At 37.7% G+C, this 21,382-nt stretch overlaps 1 protein-coding gene across 1 annotated transcript; it reads left to right on the top strand.

Moving 5' to 3' along the window:
* The first annotated feature begins 15,498 nt into the window (after positions 1 to 15,498).
* On the top strand, positions 15,499 to 17,330 carry LOC149839404 (putative protein phosphatase 2C 73). Its single transcript, XM_090004855.1, has 5 exons — positions 15,499 to 15,678; positions 15,796 to 16,116; positions 16,219 to 16,336; positions 16,481 to 16,704; positions 16,833 to 17,330. Exons 1-5 carry the CDS (start codon positions 15,499 to 15,501, stop codon positions 17,241 to 17,243), a joined length of 1,254 nt encoding a protein of 417 aa, XP_089860981.1. The 3' UTR covers positions 17,244 to 17,330.
* Positions 17,331 to 21,382: the final 4,052 nt, after the last annotated feature.

The following is a 21,382-nucleotide window of genomic DNA, read 5'->3' as shown; positions in this document are numbered from 1 at the left end:
TTTCATTCCATTTGCTTTCTTATTGTTAGTGTATCATATAATTTTAGATGTACATTACTAACTAATATTCATCATGTAATCGTATGGACATAATAAGAGTTCTAGGAATAACAATTTATCACAAAAATAAAATATAGTTTAAACATGCACAACACTAAAATGCCCCTCCCAAGGTATAATACGCATGTCTTTCTTAGAACAATATCATATTCTTGAAAATTTTGAACTCCACTTCATTACCTCAATATCCGCATTCCCTTTTTTCATAATATATTACATGTATTAAACTATTATCTATATTTTTACAATAAGTACTTCCATGGTATGAAATATATCATATACCAATATTTTCATAAAATGATAAAGTACCATAATAACATGTACCATAATCCACATTCATCTTTTCAAAAAACCACAAAACCTAGCTTCCTAAGTATGGATTTAATACTTCTATTCACAAGCATGATGTATACTCTTAAACAAAAGAAATCATAACATCCATATGTGACAAGATGCAATTATATATAAAACTTGTATTTTATTATCTATGGAGTCATTTGTGAATGTCCCTTTACCTAGAATTGCCCAAATCTCAAACTAAGGCACAACCTTAGTCCTTCGAATCCAGATTTGAAATGAGCAGAAATCACAACAATCACTAAATATATTATTTCAATTTCTGTTTGCATAAAATTATGAAAATAACCTCATTCTTCTTTGCCAAACTCTGATATCAAATTCTTAGAGTTTATCATCTTGCCCTATACCAATGGATCTCTCTCAAGAAGACGAACCCAGAGGTTTAAAAATCATTGGAATCCAATATCGGAGTGAAAAATGTTATGTTTGATTTACCGGCGTGGCATAACAAGGCAGAACATTCATTTTACTTCTCCAGCGGGTTTGAATCCGGATACCAAAATTGTGAGGGATCCATCCAACCCTTTGTGTATGTTTTACAATTTTGGATCAGTTTTGACCCGGATCTAGATCAGATACTTATACCCAAAATAGGTACTTGTAGAATTAAATTGCTACACCTAACCAACTAAATGACATTGGCCTACTAGTTAGGGGTAGTTTTCTTCTAGGGTGAGATTGGAGGTTCAAATCCTAACCTCCACCATTTCATAAATGTTTTTTTCTTTTTGTCTTTCAAGTTTCTAGATCTTTTGAACCTAACCTCTTACTAAACCTAACTCAGACCCATCCCGGGTGGAGTTCAGTCCTAACCTCACATTAAACCTAACACAGACCTAGCCTAGTCTGGGTTCAGTCCTATGCTGAACCCTAATGGGTTCAGTTCCTGATCCTTTCTTTGATTCAAGCAGACTAGATCCAGATTCAGTTTGTTTTGTCTTGGATCTAACTGGACCTAGTAGTTCACTAACCTATACTGGTTTGGGTTCACTACAAGAAAACCGTGGATTAGCGACGGCCTCTATCCATCGCTAATCCGTCGCTAAACTGTTTAGCGACGGCTTAGCGACAGATTAGCGATGGATAGAGGCCATCGCGAATTTTTGCTCGCTAATTAGCGGAAAAAATTATCTGTCGTTAATTCCGTCGCTAATTTGCGATGGACATTATCCGTCGCTAATCTGTCGCTAACTTTAAAAAAAAAAATAAAAAAAAATGATCCTTGTCGGGCGGTATTCCGGCAGCACTAAGCCGGACTTATACCGCACCCGACAGGCATTGTATGCACAGAATGATCGCTCTGCCTCATCGCGAACCGGCGTCGCCGTCCTCCATGAACCGGTGCTCTTCGGCGTCGCCGTCCTTCATGAACTGGCACCCTCATCTTCCGTGAACCGGCGTCGCCATCATCCTCCGTGGACCGACGTCATCGTCCTCCGTGAACCGGCGCCGACGTCCTCCAGCAATCGTCGACCGTCCTCCGCTGTCACCGTCCTTCGTGAACCGACGTTGTTGTCCTCCGTGAACCGGCGCCGACATCATCCAGCGATTGCCGACCGTCCTCCGGCGTCGCCGTCCTCCGTGAATCGGCGTTGTCGTCCTCCGTGAACCGGCACCGACGTCCTCCAGCGATCGCTGACTGTCCTCCGGCGTCGCCGTCCTCCACTCTCATGTACATGATCTCTAACGCGCTCTCCGACGTCGCTCGGTTTAAATCGAGCGCGATCGTTTAAATTTCGAACAGGGAGAGAGGGAAAATTTTGCGCTCGGTTTAAATCGAAAATTAGCGACGGATTAGCGACGGAAAAATTCCCTCGCGAATCCGTTGCTAATTAGCGACGGATTAGCGAGGGAAAAATTCTCTCGCTAAATCCCTCGCTAAAATGTTTTTCTTATATTGAGAATTAGCGACGAAATAATTGTTGTCGTTAATTCGTCGCTAATTAGCGACGGATTAGCGATGAAACAACTTTTATCGCTAATCCGTTGCTACTTAGCGACGGATTCATTAAAAAAGTTTTCTCTAGCTAATCTGTCGCTAATTTGCGACGAAAAAAATCCGTCGCAAATTTCCGTCGCTAATTAACATTTTTCTTGTAGTGGTTCAATCCCAAAACTTTTTTTCGATATAGGCACACTGGATCCAGATCTAGTCCAATCAGGTCTAGATTCAGATCCAGTCCAATATTATAATGTCTTAATGTTTTAAACCAAAAATTTAAGGATTTTTTTTTTCTTTAATGTAATAATGCAACAGTCTCATCAACATACTCGTTCCAACCATACCAAGTATTAGACGGCCTCGCCTGAGTGCAAGTACGAACGTGTCTTAGCTTCTTAATACCAGGTCCAGTACAGAACCACCATCAATGAATCCGATTGAACAATTACATATAAAAAATTATTAAATCCAGTATTTCATCATTGGCCTTGCCTTAACCGAATTAAGCTTTAGGGAGTCAACCTGCACATGCATTGACGTTTAATAGCACTGTAGAACCAAGTTCAAAATTAAAGCATCTAAATGACAAAATTCTTAAATTATTACTTTTTAAGAAATACAACAAAAACTCTTTTTAAATACGGTTTAAGCCTTGGACGGGTTATAAACACAACACACATGTATGAAACTAGAATAATTAAATCAAACCATACATTTAATAAATCAAATACTAGTCTCAAAATTTATCAGAGTTAACAGGACTTAATCAAATAAACAAATATCAAAATATTAAGTCCTCTCGAAACTGTAAAGAACTGTAACCCTCTTGGTACCACCTCGATCCAACGGTTATCACCCATCGGCCTACTCATTACATGAAATATTAAAAATAGAGGCATAAGTCTACAACCTTAATAGGTAATCACCAAACATGTGAATACAAATATTTCAATCACATAAATAGGCATTGACATATTTTCAGATATCATTTAAATCATGCATATCACGACATCAGAATTAAGCATAATTTATAACTATACAACTAATCATGCTTGCATTTATATTTCAGAAATAAATATGCTATAATGCATCATGCCAATAAAGTAACAATTTATGCACAAACTGAATATTATAATAATTCTATTCTGATTTCATATGTGCCACTTTTTCTCATGCTCGAAGGTACACTCTCAGCTTCCTAACTTTGATTCATCAAATCCAATGAGGGGCATATTATGCCATATATTTTATTAATCTCATTGAACAGAAAGAACCTGCAACGTCACCTCGAGGTCCCACTGGAGCGGTCCGTAACCGAGAGAACTTCCAATGGTCTAGTGCGAAATCGATTCCTACTCTGCAGAGATTTTGGATCTGCAACCTAGGACACATGGTAGTCTGGGCCTTCTACGATTGAAGACAAGGGACATGAGACACCGTCACTCTCCAAAACAACTCAATGGTCACTCGGTCGCGTGTACCCCCACTCTCTTTAAAGTGGGTCTCAGTCCAAAAGACCTGTTCTGAATGGGTCATGGGTGTAATTTAATTATTAGGCTCATAAATTAAATTACATGTGCTTACAGCACACACAGCCGGGCTCACCAGCCTAATCTCCCCAATGGAGATTTTATAAGCAAGTCTATTTTTGACACATCCAGATCTCACAATTTACACTGTAAGCCCAAGCTCCATGAGACAATTATGTGACTATGTGCATGGATATCTTTTTTTGTCTTTGGTGCACCACAGACACCCATAGGTTTCATCAAACCCTGACTCACACCGAGCCTCATACACATACTCATATCACACATCATTATCATTATATCATATGCTCACATGCAAAAATAAAGGGTGCAACTATAGGCAATTTATGATCATGCTTAAACAAGCAACATGTGTAACAATTCACTTTACACTGATCATGCCTTATAATATTCAATGTTCATCAATATGCATGTCATATTAATGATTATAAAATAAGAGTAACATGAAATACATTCAGTTTGCATGCATATCAGCTCAAATTTTAAGATAACATCTATAACCATCCTACATAATGTAAAATACATTCAAGCAATCATACATAGCCTCATGTATAAATTTGGGTCCCTGTTAACATGTTTTTAGAAAACCGATTGAAAATTGTAGATACCGAATTACACTTTTCCAATTTTATAGATAATGCCTTTATGTCTTGTGAAAACAGTTCAAGAAACAGAACCAAAAAATTCATTGTACAAATATCACAAAATTTTTTGGACTAAACCCTGTTCATGAAAAATATAAACCAGATTCTGTCATCTGCAGAATTTTATCTTGGTTTGAGAAATTTCTTCAGGCCTACAGAAAAAGCTTTTTACAAAACCCTTTTTACAAAATCTTCTTATACTTATTACCTTTCTCTCAAAGTTTTCCTAATTTATTTTGATCAGTTTTTATTGGGTATTTAAAATCAACAAAATCGTGAGTCAGAATTGTCCTGCAGACTGACCAAAAATCTATGAATCTATTGTGAAGGACGTTTTGACATCAATACAACTCCAAACAAAGAAATTCAAGAGTCTAAATTCAAGCCCTAGATGTGTAAAACACTCTAGTATTTTTATTTTGATTCATTGACTTTATTTTCAATAAGTTATTGATTTTTTTCTAAAATAGGTCGAAATCATAAACAAGGGCAGAAAACCAAGATCCAAAATCATGCAAGATCCATCAAGAAAGAACAAGATTCAAGGTAAACATCCATACAATCATGACTTTTTGATGCTCTAATCATGTTTATATCATCATATAATAATTATTTGCTCAGATTCATGATAATCTTGCCAAAACAAATAGCATACATCATCCGATAATCGTAAAACCATCAAAAAATAGCTCGAATATGGTTTCATCTATTCAAGAATTATAATAAATCCTAATCAATCATGAAGACATGGATTCTTTATACATTAACATGCAGTTTAATCATGCTAAACATGAAATAATCCATCATACATGCTTAGATCAACTTTCTTTATAAAAAACAACAAAGCCCTAAAAACATTTTTTGTCAAAACCTTCATTAAAATGATTTTTTACATACAAGAACATGGATTCAAGCATATAAGAAATTTTTAGATCATATAAAACCTATATTTCATCAATATAAACTAATATTAACATATTAATCATGCTGGAACAATGAGATCTAGCAAAAATATTAAAGAACCTATCCTAAAAAATTATATATATATATATATATATATATATATATATTTCCTATAATATTTGTATATATGTATTACTATTTTATTTTATTATATTTCAAAACCCTCTGACCACACTTGGTCAGGGTCACCCCCGGGCTGAGTTGGTCTGGGTGCAAACCCACCCAACTTGGTATGGGTTGCACCCAGATCAAGGTATCTGGCTAACTCGATCCGATTTAGACCCAGATCAAGTTATTTGGGTGTCCTTTTTAAATAGGTCGAGACAAAGTGTATCTTGTTCCCTCTTTTGACCAGACTCAGTATGGTTCCCACCAGACCCAGTCGGTCTGCTTGTTCCCATAGGAAAAACCTGGGACATAGATCTAAGGTCTCTATCCCGAGCATCATACCAAACTCGGTCTGACTTCGCATTTTCTAGGTTAAGACCGAGAGCACATTCTCTATGTTTCACCTCGATCTGGTGTTCGACTGAGATGGTCCAGATATCTCTCAACAGGGTTGAGACAAAGAGATCTCTCTCTGGTTCCTTTATCTAGACCAAGACAAAGAGCTTAGGTCTGTGTCTCTCCCCCCGTTCTCGATCGGGCTTGTTCTGGGTTCACCTAGACCGAGTCAGTTGGGTGTTGGCCAGTTGGGCCAAGACAGAGAGCCTCGGCTCTCCATCCCGTCTTTAACCAGTTCGGTCTCACCCAGATCGAGTCAGCCTGGTGGCTAGCTCATAGCAGACCAAGAAAAAGAGGTTGTCTCTCTGTCTCATGATTGCCTTGGTCAGGCTCAGTATGGGTTTGCCCGAATCGAGTCGGCCCACATCTGGCTGATATAGAGATATATCTCTCTATCTGGCCTTCAACTTGGTCAAACTCTGTTTGGGTTAACCCAAACTGATTCGGTTAGGCTACTGGCACAGCAACTGAGACAAAGAGATCGAATCTCTGTCTCATTGTTTCTCTTTCAAAGAATACGAAGAAGAAGAAGGAGAAGAAGAGATGTGACTCACTGAAGTGGCTTCCCATTGTCTGCATGAGCCTCCTCCCTCATGCTCACTCTCTTTTTCTATCTCTTATCTCTCACCTCCCTCTATCTCTTTACTGAAAACATAGGAAGTGAAAGGTTTATATAGAGGCTCACCTGTAACCTCACTCTCTTTCATTGAGGGTCTTTGCACTTTCTCACCACTTCATGCGTGGGGGAGAGGGAGGGATCCCTCTTCAATGCCATTAAAGTGGGGACCTCCCCCTCTGTCCACCATGAATGTGGGAAAGAGGGAGGGACTTCCCTACTTGACTCAGTTGGACCAGGTAGGCTCGAGCGCACCTGGCCGACTGAGTTAAGTTTTACACTACCTCACCCCCACTGTTGTGTGATGCCATCTTTGTCATTTTTTGATCAGTGGCCAACTAAAAATGGCCATTTTTTTTTTTAATAATATAGGGCACAACCGGCCATTTTTTAATGCATAAACGCCCATCCCAACTCCAGATTCCAAACAGACCATTAAGAAAAAAAAAAAGGTGGTTTTTGCTTTGCATGAAAATAAGAGAGAAAGAATCCAAAGTACGGCACGGCTTATAAAACAACGCTCTTGCTTCCAACAATCGGTATTGCCAATTTGTCATATAAAATTTTGATTTGGATACAAGTCTGCAACATCAGATCTGGTTTGCACGGAGATTCGGATTCCAAATTGATTCTAGTAATAGGGTTTCAGATTTGGATCTAATGGGATCTTGCCTGTGTCCAAGACGTTTGTGCCCCCTTGCAATCACTCTGCCCTTTTAGCAGAGCCAAGATTGTGACATCTATTAAGACCAGCGTGGCATTTATGAAACTGATGCATCATCTTAGATCCAATTTAAATCCAGATCCAATATAATTAAATTTGACTGGGGTCATTATCTTTTGTCCCTCTTGCTTCTGCTTTATGTTGGGTCCACCTCTCATCCTGGTCTGGATCAAGATGCCATTAGGTTACCGTGTTTGGACCTCCAATTAATGCTGTCGATTGGGGTCGGGTCAATTGGTGTCCATGAGTGGACCGGACATGAGCTAGATTTAAGTCCACTCAGGGCCCCACTTTGAGTCAACAAGCTCATTTTCTTGGTAAATTAATGGTCTAAGTCGGGGCCTTCAGTTTTGATATTTTCATGATTTTGTTGTGGAAAATGAACAAAACGACAGTATTTTCACAGTATCGTGATATTTTATTTTTATGACGGGGTACCCTAACCGAAGCAAGTTAAAACCCTGAGTAGGGTCCCACAACCACCCTGTCTTTAGTGGCCCACCTCTCAAAGCTATGGACGCACCCGTGCACCAGTGGGGTTTGATCCAGTGCCTTCATCTAAGCACCCTCACAACCACCCTGCTGGCCACACAGGTGACTCATGCGGTGGTCATAATATTGCGATGTTAACGCTATAGGAACATGCTTTTATTTATATTTTAAAATAATTCTCTTATTCTTTTATCTAGTTTATTCTTATATGTGCTGATATTTTTTAAGGTTATAATTTATTTAATTTATTATTATTATTTCCTAACAAAAAAAATCATGAAACCCAGGATTATGAGATTGTTTTCAGCCTTAGGCATAACCCCACCAGTTATCATTCAACGTGCCACTGGGGTTTAAACCTGAAACGTTCCACCACAACGAGACTTGCACTGACTGCTCCTACCAATCAAGCCGAGCCCCGTTAGTTGCTTCTTTGTCAACACAACGGGTCGGGTTTACCTGAACCCGATCCGAACCAAACCCTATAGGATCTAGGGATGGCAGTGGACCAAGGCGGGGGCGGGGGCGGGGGACAAGGTATCCACCCCTGTCCCATTTCAAAATCCGAACCTTCATCCCCACACCTCCACCCCCGCCTCCATCCCTGTTTCATGTCCTCCATCCCCGGTCCAAACAGGGGTGAGGTGGGGTGGGCCCCCCGTTTCCCCTTACTCTATAGTCATCCCTTAAAGGATTGGGGACGGGGCGGGGCGGGGAAAAGCTTAAGTCCATCCCCGCACCGGGATACATTTTAACTTTCATCCCCATTTCATGCCCTTCATCCCTGGTCCAAACGGGGCGGAGCCCTGTTGTCCCCCGGTCCACTGCCATCCTTAATAAGATCCGAGTATGGTGATAAATAATAATACCCGATTAAGTCAACCCATTCCTAGCTAAGTCTTCATAGTCAACCCATTCCTAGCTAAGTCTTCATAGTTGATCCATCTTGGTGAGCTAGTCATCTAGTGTCTCAAGTCCATACCAAAACTTGTAGAAATTAATCCCCTAAGTCTTCAAAATTTACCTTCTCCTCAAGGCAATAGCAGGCATAACTCCTGTATATACTTTCAAATGCAGTGAAAGGGAGCTGGTAGTCTTCGTTCCTCCTGAGTCACCAACCTTTGTTCTCTTCCCATGGTGAGAATTAGTGGGTAATGTGAGAGAACACCTGATCATTTTCTCAGGTAAGTCCTTGGAAGGCATGAGAATGAATATACATCCCTTTTAACCCTCATGGTCATTTTTCTTGCACATTTGCTTCTCGCTTATTGATGGCTTGAGTTTCTACTTGGTAAGGTATTATCATGTAGTTCTTTGGAAGTGGGTCTTGAATTGGCTTCTTCTTGTTTGTCAGCAAATTCTACTTTATTTTCTTCTTGTTGAAATTTCATAGTCATCTTATTGAAATTCTAAATCACCTTTTCAAGGTCTTGGAGCCATTCAAGTCCTAAAACCAATTTGGATCCTTTCACTTTTTTTCATTGAAAAAACACAATCCAAAGGTCAATTCTTATTAAATCAATCCATCTATATGGTCAGATCTAATCAAACCAACTTGTGTCATGAGATTTAAGAGGGGTATGCATGCAGATGGGGGATTACACAAGGCTTGAGAGGAACTGAACTGCCTTCTAGGAGCCATTCCTCTTCATAGAAATATTCCCTGGAAAATTTTTCCAACAATAATTTTTTTTTTGTATGCACAAAATCGGGCTTACGACCTTGTAAAGATCTTAAATAGATGAGTCTCAAGTCAGTATCACAGAAGCCGTGATGAGCTAAATAATAGAGACGTATGGATCATATCAAGGTCATCGTAGCATTGACTTTCTTATGCTGTTCTTGAGTGGCCAAATCGTCAAACTATGCTTGTAGAAAATCTGGTTAACTTTTCAAGTTATCTAAGTAGAGTGGACATATAGTATGTCAATTATCTCTACCAAATGTGTTTTAACTTTTCAACTCTTCGGACAAAAATGCGTTGCATTTGCTCAACCAAATCAAACACCGTTGTTTGGGAAACACATTGAGAAGATGTACTTGGCTTTCCCACACTTCCTGTCCCTTGCAGAGTGAAAGCAGCTTTGCCTTTTTCAGGGAAACTTGTCTGTCCAACCACGTCCTATAAGGAAGAAGCTCAAGTGTCTAGGAGGAGTGATGCAGGAGCGGAGCGATGCATATTGGGGTTCATTTATTCTATTGGATCATTTGAGATCTATTTTATTTCAGTTTGAATATTTTTTTAATTTTTGGATCATTGTGTTGGATAGTGAATCATTATGCTTATACATATCTTAGTTAAGATAAGTTTTATCTTTTTAAGAGTTTATCAAATTAAGTAGTTTATTTGGATTGAGATTTGATAGTTCTCATTTGTAAATGAAAACCCTATGTAAAATGAACAGTTGAGAGTTGATTAGAGATTGAATTAAGTATTTAATTGTTTCATTTTTGCTTTTTGGTCATTTTCTTTTCTGTTTTTTTTTTATTTATTTATTTCTGTGCACAAGAGTGTAACACAATTTTCTAGTAAATCAAGCCCACCCAATTTACATCAAAGAGCATAGAAAGTAATTATGAAGATCTAACACCTAGTCCATGTACATCAAATGAGTAATGCCCAAGGAGTCAGATGGTGACCCCTGATAAACAGTGTTGCTGAATATTGTTTGCCTGTACGTTGAACAGGTGAGACTGACCTAGTCATCTCCAATTTCCCTACGACAAATGAATGACATTATTGTTCAATAGCAACGCCCTACACATGACTACTTTTATAGCTCTCTTTTTTTTTTTTTTCTTATCATGGTTGTTAAACAATAGATAATCAAAACTAAGGCCCTGTTTAGAAGACAGAGGTCAAAACCTGGTTTTTGGCAAACTAGATTTTGCCTCAAACAAGGTTTTGTCAAATCTGGTCTGTCAAAACCAAGCAATTGAGGCTGTTACCAAAAACTTAAAATTAAAGAAAAATAAATAAAGCTGGCCATTTTCTGGCCAGGTAATAGCCGACCATGCCCAAAAAAAAAATAGAAATTATGGTTGGCCATTTTTCGGCCAAACAATGTCACCCAGCAAGGGCACCACCAGCCTGGCTGGTGGTTTGCCGGAAAATGGCCAATATATATATATATATATATAGTGGAGGAGACGAGAATCTAAACTAGGGTGGACACAAATATACAGTAAAAAAGAAGAAAATAATTATTAATAAAATATACTAATAATATGCTAAAAAACAAATAGTTATCTAAAGTGTACCTTTTACAATTGACAATAATGATTTTTCATATTTAGAAAATAATCCATAATTGATTCATTTCTAATTCATTAAAAAATTAGCAATTGCTAAAAATCATGGAGGTCTCATCTGTGCTAATTGATAAAAAAAAATCCTTATCATTCTAACCAAAAGCAAGCATTTATTATTCATGGATTCATGTTTAACCCTAATTAAATATTAATGAAAATTTATAAAAATCAAATCAAAACCCGAATTCCTATAAACATCATAATTTTGCATTTATGCTAATTGATAAAAAAATAAAGCCCCTAATATTCTACTAAAAGTCAAGAATTCATTATTCATGAATTTATGCCTAACATTAATTAAAAAATGCAAAACCCTTAAAATTATAAATAAATATTTATGTCATTATAAAAAAAATAAATCAAAAACCCTTCCACTCCAACTCGTTAATCTGGCAAGAAAAGAAGATCGGATTTCTCATTGGGTGGGCAGTCTGGTCAGGGTGTGCAGCTTAACCCCCCCTATTAGGGGGATATTGTAGTCAGGGTGGGCACATGCCCACCCTGGCCTCAATGTGCGTGCCACTATATATATATATATATATATATATATATATATATATATATATATATATATATATATATATATATATATATATATATATATATATATATATATATATTTTTTTTTTCATAGGTTTTTTTATTTTTATTTTTTGGTCTAAAAGTTCACCATGCATATGTGATCTAGATGTTAGGTTTTATGGAAACAAACTCTTCGATCATCAAATTACAATGTATAAGAAGTAGGTGTCAACAGGTTGGGTTTACCCCTGACCCAAACCAAACCCTACAGGGTCATCCGGGAATGGTGACAAATAAGAAGACCCAATTAAGACTCAGGTTTGGACCTGAAGGTCCGATTAATACATGGACTTAGGTATAGTTTGTGAAATTTTATATCAAACCCGGACCCGACCTAAGTTTTGATTAAGACCCACAAGTGTTCAATGTAAAAATGATAAAAAATATTATTTTACCGGGTCTGGTTCATGTTGTTCTTATCGGATCCGGGTATGGTTTCTCTTATAGTAGACATGATTATACACGAGTTCGGACCCGATACCATACCAAAAAAATTTGGTCCAAGTCTGGTGCCACCTAAGTCCAAACCAAACCTGACCGTTCACACCCCCTAATAAGAAGGATCTTTTAAGGCTTGAAAATCACCGACTCAAAATTTTTGTAAATATTCAAGTTTAAAAAAATCACATTTCTTGATCGAAAATACATGATCCAAGAGTTGATTCCTAACAAATGGATCATGCTGAATCCATCTGAGGGGTTAGATTTGTCAAAAAAATATAAAAAATGCCTATTTCATGCCAGCAAACATGTTTTAGTGGTAAAAATATTCTAATTTACCTATATATATATATATATATATATATTCCAGTTGGCCATTGGCAGTGACCGGCCGGTCTCCGGCAGTGTGACAAATATCGCAAGATTTATGAAAATATCACAATAATATTGTAAGAAATTGTCTGAAAGTTTAAAACAGCAATTTCTTGCAAGATTTTTAAAATATCGAGAGATATATGAAAAAACATAAATACCATGATTTAAACACGATATTTACGTTTTAAATAACTATTTATCGTGAAAAAATCCTATATTTTTATTTTTAAATATTTTTTATTAATATATTCTTATAAAAAATAATTTATATATTTTTAAAATAATTTTTTATTGCCAAGATTTTGCCAAAAAATGCGAGATTTATGAATTTTTTTAATTTCTCACGAGTTTTTGAAAAACGAGAAATTGCAGATAAAAACTTTTGTCACTATGGTCTCAGGTATATGAGAGTGGGCTGGTAGAAAGAGGAAGGGAAGACGGTGGGGAACAGGAAACAAGATACCCCATGATAAATCAGGTTGCAAACCTTTGGCAAGTTTTAAGAAAACCTGTTTCAAACCAAAAGTTTTGGTATGTCATCCAAACACACCAAAACCCAGTTTAAAATTAGGTTTTGAGTGTCATCCAAATGGTACCTAAGGATGTCAATGGGTCACGTTTGGTTCGCTCCCAAGTGGGAGCAAACCCAGATCTAATTTATGATGCTGGTACCGGTCCAAAACAAGGTCCAATCGGATCTACCATAAGAGAAACAAAACCCGGATTCTATAAGGATTACATGAACCAGACCGGAACCATACCCCTTAAAATAATATCTTTTATTTTTTACATTGTTGAAAATTTGTGGATCTTAGTTGAAACAGGTCAATATCGGTTCTGGTATGAAATTTCCCAAATCATACTCGGATTCTAATCAGACCAAAACCCTGACCCTATAGAGTTTTGTATGGGTTAGGACCTAAGTCAAACCCGATCCATTGACACCCCTAATCAAAACCCATAGACGAGATTGTGAATTTATTCTCTCTCTCTCTCTCTCTTTGATAATTATGGCACTGCAAATAAAAACGTGGCATTGTTGCATTGATTCATAAGTTCATAACAAAATGTGGACACCAATGGTGTACATGTTACCATCCCACCTGGCAACGACTCGTGTGCTTCACTTCCTCTGCTGCCCATTTGAGGAGCAGCAGCATAAATGATAAAACGAAGGCAAATTTGTAGCAAAAAAAAAAAGAGAAAAAGAACACCATAGCTTCCCCCCAAGAGTACACGAGGCAGCAATGGAGGAAACTCGTTAGCAAATGTGAGGACAAGGCACTGTGTGCTCCACTCCACATAAATGACGTCTCCTCAAGATGCAAATCAGCAAAGCTTGATTCTTCAACGGTTTGGATTGCATCAAAAGAATCCAGGATATTCAAAAAGCTTTTTGAGCCCTTCATCTTTGCAGAACACAGAGATGAGCTACATGAAGAAGATGAACATGTTCCCTGGATGAGCTGGCTCTCTAGGCCCCCCTATTCATGATGTACCAAACACACCAAAACCCAGTCCAATGGTCATGATGTACCACCATCTGCATTAAAGTGTGCCCTACTCCTACATATCTTAATAATCAGTTTTTGTACCTGTCTCTTGGGTATAAATGATAGAGGTGGAACTCATATCCAATTGATCTAGGTGTTTTTTACCCAAGTATGGACCGTGGAGCACCCATGACTGACCCAAAAAGTTGGATATAAAATTATCTTTAACATAAACGGATAAAACTAGTGTTGTTAGAATCGAATCGGCCCCTTTTCCGTTAATAAAGGGGCCAATTCAAACCCCTTATAAGATCAGCCCAATTCTGCCTGAGGGATCTGAATCAGCTTATATATATATATATATATATCCACTGATCGTTGTGCGCGTCCGACATTGATGGCGTTCGACGTGATGGAAACGCGTTCGAAGTTACGGGTTTTCCCATATATAAGCTTTCAATTTTTTTTTAAAAAAATTTTGAACTTATTTTTTAAATAGACTGAATCAAATTGATTATTGAGACTGATTTTGGCTTCTTCTTTTTTCTCATAAAAATCTGTTCTGTTCAAAAACAATTTTTACAACATTGGACAAAACTCCCGTTTTTTGAATATCCAATTCTGATTAATCTTTGGGATCCAATCTTTTAAATATTCAAACCGGACTAATCTTTTAAAATAAAAATCCTCACTACCCACCTCTTAGATATAAAATAAAATATTTGTACACCATATGGAATGTGGAGAGAGCATACTTTTGATCCGATAATGCTCTATATGAAAAAGCCCGCTAAGTTGGTGCGCTTGAAGGAAATAAAATAAAGAAACTAACTTTTTACAAATCGGTAGACCGAAGAGAATTCTTGGTTAGACTTGTACGGTTTCAATCACAAAGCACACAATGATCTCACTTACAATAAACTTGCTTGACTCTTTTAACTATAAGATGATCTAGGGTGGTCCCTTGAAAGGCAAGGGCAGACGTAGGGTGAGAAAACAGGAAAACCAAGGGAATTAGATAACCCCCCAACAACCCCCACCCTATGACAGCGTACCTTTTCTTAATTGTATTTGCCAACATTATCTTATGTGCCCATTTAGGATCCGTATTTCGACTCTCCGTAAAAGAGATCTGGGGCTGGTGAAAGAGTCAAAGGACGCCAGAAAACCGAAATCTTTCCAAAGGGAAGCAGCCAGCCATGCCCTTCTTGCCATCCAAGGCCTTTGACAGTTGATACCCACAAGCAAATGATGGGTAATGCCCCAAACCCTTTAAACCAATCTTCTTTTTGTTTCATGGCTAAATCTCAAGTTGGTGTTGCAAAGGGAGGTTCTCTTGTGGCTTGATCACCAGGAAACGTCTGGTTTTTTTGTTGGGGGGGAGATATTGGGGTATTGGGGGCAAGAGTCCTTAATAAGGACAGGGGTTGGGGTTTGGCCATGGGAGGTTGCTGCAGCAAAGGGTTTGTAAATGAAGGTCTTTTGGAGGGTGGTGATGACCACACACGCCAAGGAGAAGGAGGGGTGCGGATTAGGCTGCAGGGATCTTGCACGGTGGCTTCTATGTATACCCAACAAGGGAGGAAGGGTATCAACCAAGATGCCATGACCCTTTGGGAGGTAGATGCATCCATCATTAAACGAATCTGGTTTTTTGTTTGTAATGATTTTTATTCTTTTTCTGTTTTGGGGAATATTGGTTGTTTGATTTGATATTTGGTTTCACTTTTTTTTTAGGATTTTGGTGGTGAGAAAGATAAGATCTTTTGTGGGGTGTTTGATGGTCATGGTCCCTATGGACATAAGGTGGCTCGCCATGTTCGTGACTCTTTGCCCCTAAAAATCACCTCCCATTGTGAAGTTTTGCAAGATGGTGCTCATGATGAAGATGATGATAGTGTTTGTGGGGATAATGATGATGATGATTGCCCCAAGGATTTGTCTTCGTGGAAATCGATATTTGTGAGATCTTTTAAGGAAATGGACAGAGAACTCAACATGCACCCTTCCATAGATTGCTTTTGCAGTGGTACAACAGCCGTTACTCTTGTTAAACAGGTGACCTACAGAATCTCTTTGTTAGCCAAAGTGCTGTTTTTTTCATTAGAACTTGTTTCATTGTGTTCATATTTGCTTTGTGTATGTTTTTTTTTGGACCAGGGTGAGCATTTGGTAATTGCAAATTTAGGGGATTCACGAGCTGTTTTATGCACTAGAGATGATAATGATCGACCAATCCCGGTTCAACTCACAGTGGACCTAAAACCCAATCTTCCAAGTTAGTTCTTTTGTTTTTTTTTTCTATATAATCAAGAATGTTGCTGTGATCTTCTAAACAATCAGTGTCTTCCTTTTTTTTTTCCTCGGTTGTATGTGTGTGTGTGTGTGTGTTTAATTGTTGTTTGTCTTATTATTACATCAGATGAAGCAGAAAGAATCAAACAATGTAGGGGGAGAGTTTTTGCTCTAGAAGAAGAGCCAGATGTACATAGATTATGGCTACCTGATGAAAATTGTCCTGGCCTTGCCATGGCTAGAGCATTTGGAGATTTTTGCTTGAAAGATTTTGGTCTTATATCTGTACCAGAAATATTTTACAGAAGAATACAACAAAAGGATGAATTCATTGTTCTAGCCACAGATGGGGTAATCAGAAATTGTTCATTTTTTGTGTCAAGGCTCTATAGCTTGTGTTTTTAAGAAAATGTTCATCAATTAGTGTCAAGAATATACTGCGTGTGCATCAATAACACTGATTGTGCATTGTTTGTTAGGTATGGGATGTTCTATCAAACGCAGAGGTTGTGAAGATTGTATCATCTGTGCGCAATCGGTCGAAGGCCGCTCGATCGCTGGTCGATCATGCCGTTCGAGCATGGAAGTGTAAATACCCAACCTCAAGGATGGATGATTGTGCAGTCATCTGTTTGTTCCTTAAGGAGAATTCCTCTGTTTTGAAGTCCATGTCTGAAGATGGTGATAGTTCCCGGGAGAACTCGGTTGCTAGTGAGTCTGTGACAAAGAAAAGCGATTGTGAGGCAATGGCAGCAGTTGAGAAGGTCCAGGGTTCATGTGTTGAGGAACAAGAATGGGAAGGTCTTGATGGTGTGAGCAGAGTAAATTCCATAGTTAAGCTACCAAGGTTCTCTGGTAGTTTTGAGAAACACGCGGAGAATGAAGGCTGATTCTCTTGCATTTTGATGATCTCACACCATGGTTGTACTTTTAGGTTTTTAAATTAATTAAAAGAATCTGCTTTTAAGTTCATAAAATTTTGTGATCATCTGGTTTTCAGTAAGACAACCTTTTGATGATCTTGTCACCTATCATATTACTAGAGTCGATCATCAAGAAAATCTCTTGATTGCCGTTACTTTCCAACTTCCAAGTGAAGAAAAACTCTACATTGGCATTAGGGGAAATGATAATTTTTTTCATTGTTTTGGCTGTTAGAGCTTTTAGATAATTTTGATTGAGAGAGGTAAATTAATTACAGGACAACTCAGCAAAAAATCCAAGACTACCTTTTGGACCAACCATCTATTAAAAGTTAACCAACTGAAGAAAATATCAATCAAGGCACACAGTCCATGCTATGATTTCGATTACAGCACATGTTAAGAAGCTTTTAACTGAGTGCGTTTGCTGCTTGATCCTAAATGAGAATCATTCCCTCACAATCAACAAATAGGACTGTTCCTCATGTGCACGCAAATGTAAGATGAAATCCTTCATGTAATTTTGCATTGACATTAACAAGTTTTCTTGGTCGCAAATGAGAATTGTTTTCTCCTGGTTGTGAGAGAACAAATCTCATTTGCCCCTTCTCTTACATGCAATATTTTCAGTTGCTCCTTTTCTCACATGCAAGATAACATAAGAAAATGACAGATTCAGAATCACATTTGGGGTGATTTTACTCACTTCTCATGTGATTTCACATTATCCACTTTATGATTAGGAATAAAAAACAGCATGGATTCAAGAAAAAAAAAGAGCCCTCTAAAGCAGATCACCTCTTGAAAAGGTACCTCAATCATACAAAGGTTCAAGAATTGCATGGATTCCTTTTCTCATTCCTCGTGTAAATAAAGAAACACATTCAAATAATGACGAGAACTTTCCCGGACTCGGGCTATTAAAAAAGAGCATGTTAGTTTTTTATTTGGTAGATGGTCACATTGATGTGACAATAAATATTTATTGTCAGTACATATTTAATAGGGCGTACCTCATGGTGCAGTGTCATTGTAATTCAACTAGTGCTACATGGTCATGTTTTATTTTATAGCATCCATAAAGTTTCTAATTCTTTCTGCTTCGGTCATTATCGGTCATTTTATATATTTTTTATAAGTCGAGTAAACAAAATTGAAGAGGGTAGAGTGTGAATGAAAGTTGCTAAGAAGCAGTACCGGACAAAGGAGTTATTTAGTTCTAATGATACTTGTGCTTTAGATGCCAAAAATTTGAGTTTGAAGTGAAATACAATGGGCTAAAAGAGAATGCAGGCACACAGAATGTGCAGTTTGTGGGCTGCAGTTGAATATCATATCACACAATATATAAAAGCAAAGCAAGAGTGAATGTATTGATGCCACCTTTTTTTACTTTACAAGTTTTCAAAATGGCATGGGACTTGAAAGAAATATGAAAGTAATTTAGATCTGTTTTACCATTATCATTGTTGCACAAAACTTTCCAGTCAAAGCACCTTCTAAACATTGATATAAACAAGTAAGCATTACTAAATCCCACGTAATCGGATAGCTTAATTGGATCCAGATTTGAGAGCAGTCATATGGAAAAAGCTAATCCTGATTTTGTCAGATCTGACTAGCTAATTGGATATACTTTTATACGTAATTGGATGCAAAATGTCCGTCAGATTAGGTTTCGAAATGTAAAATAATATGCCAAATCCTAATGTGATTATTAATCGGATGTTATTTTGCTCTATGGAACTGATTAAATGGATTTTAATTCAGTCGGATATATCAGACTCAAATCGGATCGATTAACATCTTTATTCCAAACAATGCCCACGTTTCCCTTCAGTAATTTTTCAGTTGTACTAAAATGTATTTAGTATTTTTAGAAAACGTTCCTCCTTATGTTCTCTCCCACCATCTTTCTGTGGTTTCCCCCAATGGCCTGAATCTGCCGGGTAAGTATTGTATCGTATCGGCCGAAAATTGATACGATACTAACTTGAATCGGTTATTTTTTAATAAATATAAAAAATACTTAAAATTAATTTTTGAATATTATTTTAGTGATTTTAACATGTGTCACGTTCTGATTGACATGAAACATTTTTTAATTATGCATAAAAACCCTATCCCATGAGGGAATAAGTTAGCATTCAATGACCTGGTTTACTTTGTTGCATAGGGCCCACCCCTTTCTCCTTTACCTTTTTCAAAGACCTGGTTTAACTTTGTTGCATAGGGCCCACCCCTCTCTCCTTTCCCTTTTTCAAAGGTTATCCCTCTCAAAGTTATTTGCTGTTCATCTTTACGCACTTTAATTATAAAGGTTTGTAGCCTTAGCCGTAGTTGTGTGACCCTTTTGAATACTTTAGGATTGCGTATCAGGTCAGATGCAGCTCTGATGGATACGACCCAAGTTTCGATTAAGACCCATAATTTTTCAATGTAAAAATGATAAAAAATATTATTTTATCGGGTACGATCCAGGTCTGGTTCATGTAATTTTTATTAGGTTCGGGTATGGTTTCTCTTATAGTGGACCTAATTTATAGGCTTAAACCTATAAATTAGGTCAAATTTCAACCCAAACCGAGCTGAACGGGCTGGGTCGTGGCCTGACTTTGCCTATATATATATATATATATATATATATATATATATATAAAAGCCCGGCTTGACCCAATTAGGCCCACAGGCATACTGGGCGGGCTGTGAACTGAGGTTTTTCCAACCGGTTGGCCCAACTCATCAATTTACAAGGCAGGATCGGGCCAGTTGGGTCAATGGCCCGATTGACTCCCTGTCCACCCCTAGTTGTCAGCCTCTTAATTGCACCATTATTGCAGTTAATAATGACGTAAAGTAGACGAATATAGGATTTATTGAGGTGAATGAGGGTAAAAACTGACCAATAAAAAAAGTTAAGAACCCAGCAGAATCTGTGTGATTCAAGGAGTGAGTTGTAAATACCTCCTCTTTATTGGAAGAGTTGAAATTTGAAAATTTTGGTTCTCCCAAACACTCCAAATCCGTTTAGACCTTGCGACGTTATGTAAGAGCGGGCGTTTATGGAGTTTATGCATTTGAAGAAATGGCAGCTGCTAAACCTTGGAATTGGCAGCTACTGGAGGTGGTAGCTGCCAAATCCATGATTTAGTGTAAATACAAAGGAGAAAGGGCCTCACTTCCCATCCCAAATGTATAAATGCCCATCCTAGCGCTGATATTCCAAACAGGACCACGCATGCCATAACCGTCTCCGACACCCTCCAAAACTCCTCTGATACCCTTCTCCCAAACAGAGTGTAAGTGACCCTGATCTCAGTGAGGGTTATATTTAGTCATCAAGAAAAAAAAAAAAAGCTAGGTGGTGGACCAGAAAATACCTTTGGAATCGGTGGTGAAAGAGACTCGTCTCCCACAGGAAGTGCAGCAATGAATGCAGCCTATTTGAGGTTGGGTTGGACCAGCAAGTGAGATGCCAAATGTGAACGACAGGTGAGAAAACTTGAAAAAAGGAAATAAGGTATTAAAGCATGAGAAAAGCTAAACCCTTGCCCTGATGTGTTTGGAAAGTTTTCAGATGAGAAAAAGATAAAAAGGTGTTTGGAAAGCCAGCTCCTACATATGGCATTTTTTTCCGCTCAAAGAATCCTACTGTGGGTCACCGTGCCATAATTCAGTGACTTTTCTTTTTCCATCCCATCATTAATGTCATGCTTCGGTTGCACCAAATGAGATGGTGTTTTTGGGATATATATATATATATATATATCAGAAATTTCCCAGAATTTAGTGTGAATACTTCATGAATATACAGGTGGCCTCAAACAAGTCTTTGATGTATGTATCTCTTGTTTGATCTCTTTTTGGGTTTAATTCAAAGTTACCAGGAAGCTAAATGAATAGATCATCGAGCTCATCATTAGATGAGTTCCAATGGGTTTCATGCAAACTAAACAGAACCAAGCCATGAGCTGCTCAGTTCGTTTATCAGCCTTAGGGCTTGTTTGATATCTTGTTCAGGATTGGACGAAATGAACAAAATAACGGAATAAATAACTTGTTCGTAGTACCAAGTCCAACATTTGTTATGACTCTACAAGAGGTTG

The sequence above is a fragment of the Nuphar pumila genome, chromosome 4 (assembly GCF_984573655.1).
Source record: "Nuphar pumila chromosome 4, dmNupPumi1.hap1.1, whole genome shotgun sequence".
NCBI lineage: Eukaryota > Viridiplantae > Streptophyta > Magnoliopsida > Nymphaeales > Nymphaeaceae > Nuphar > Nuphar pumila.
Note: the sequence above shows the minus strand (reverse complement) of the source record. Positions and strands in the feature narration are given on the sequence as shown.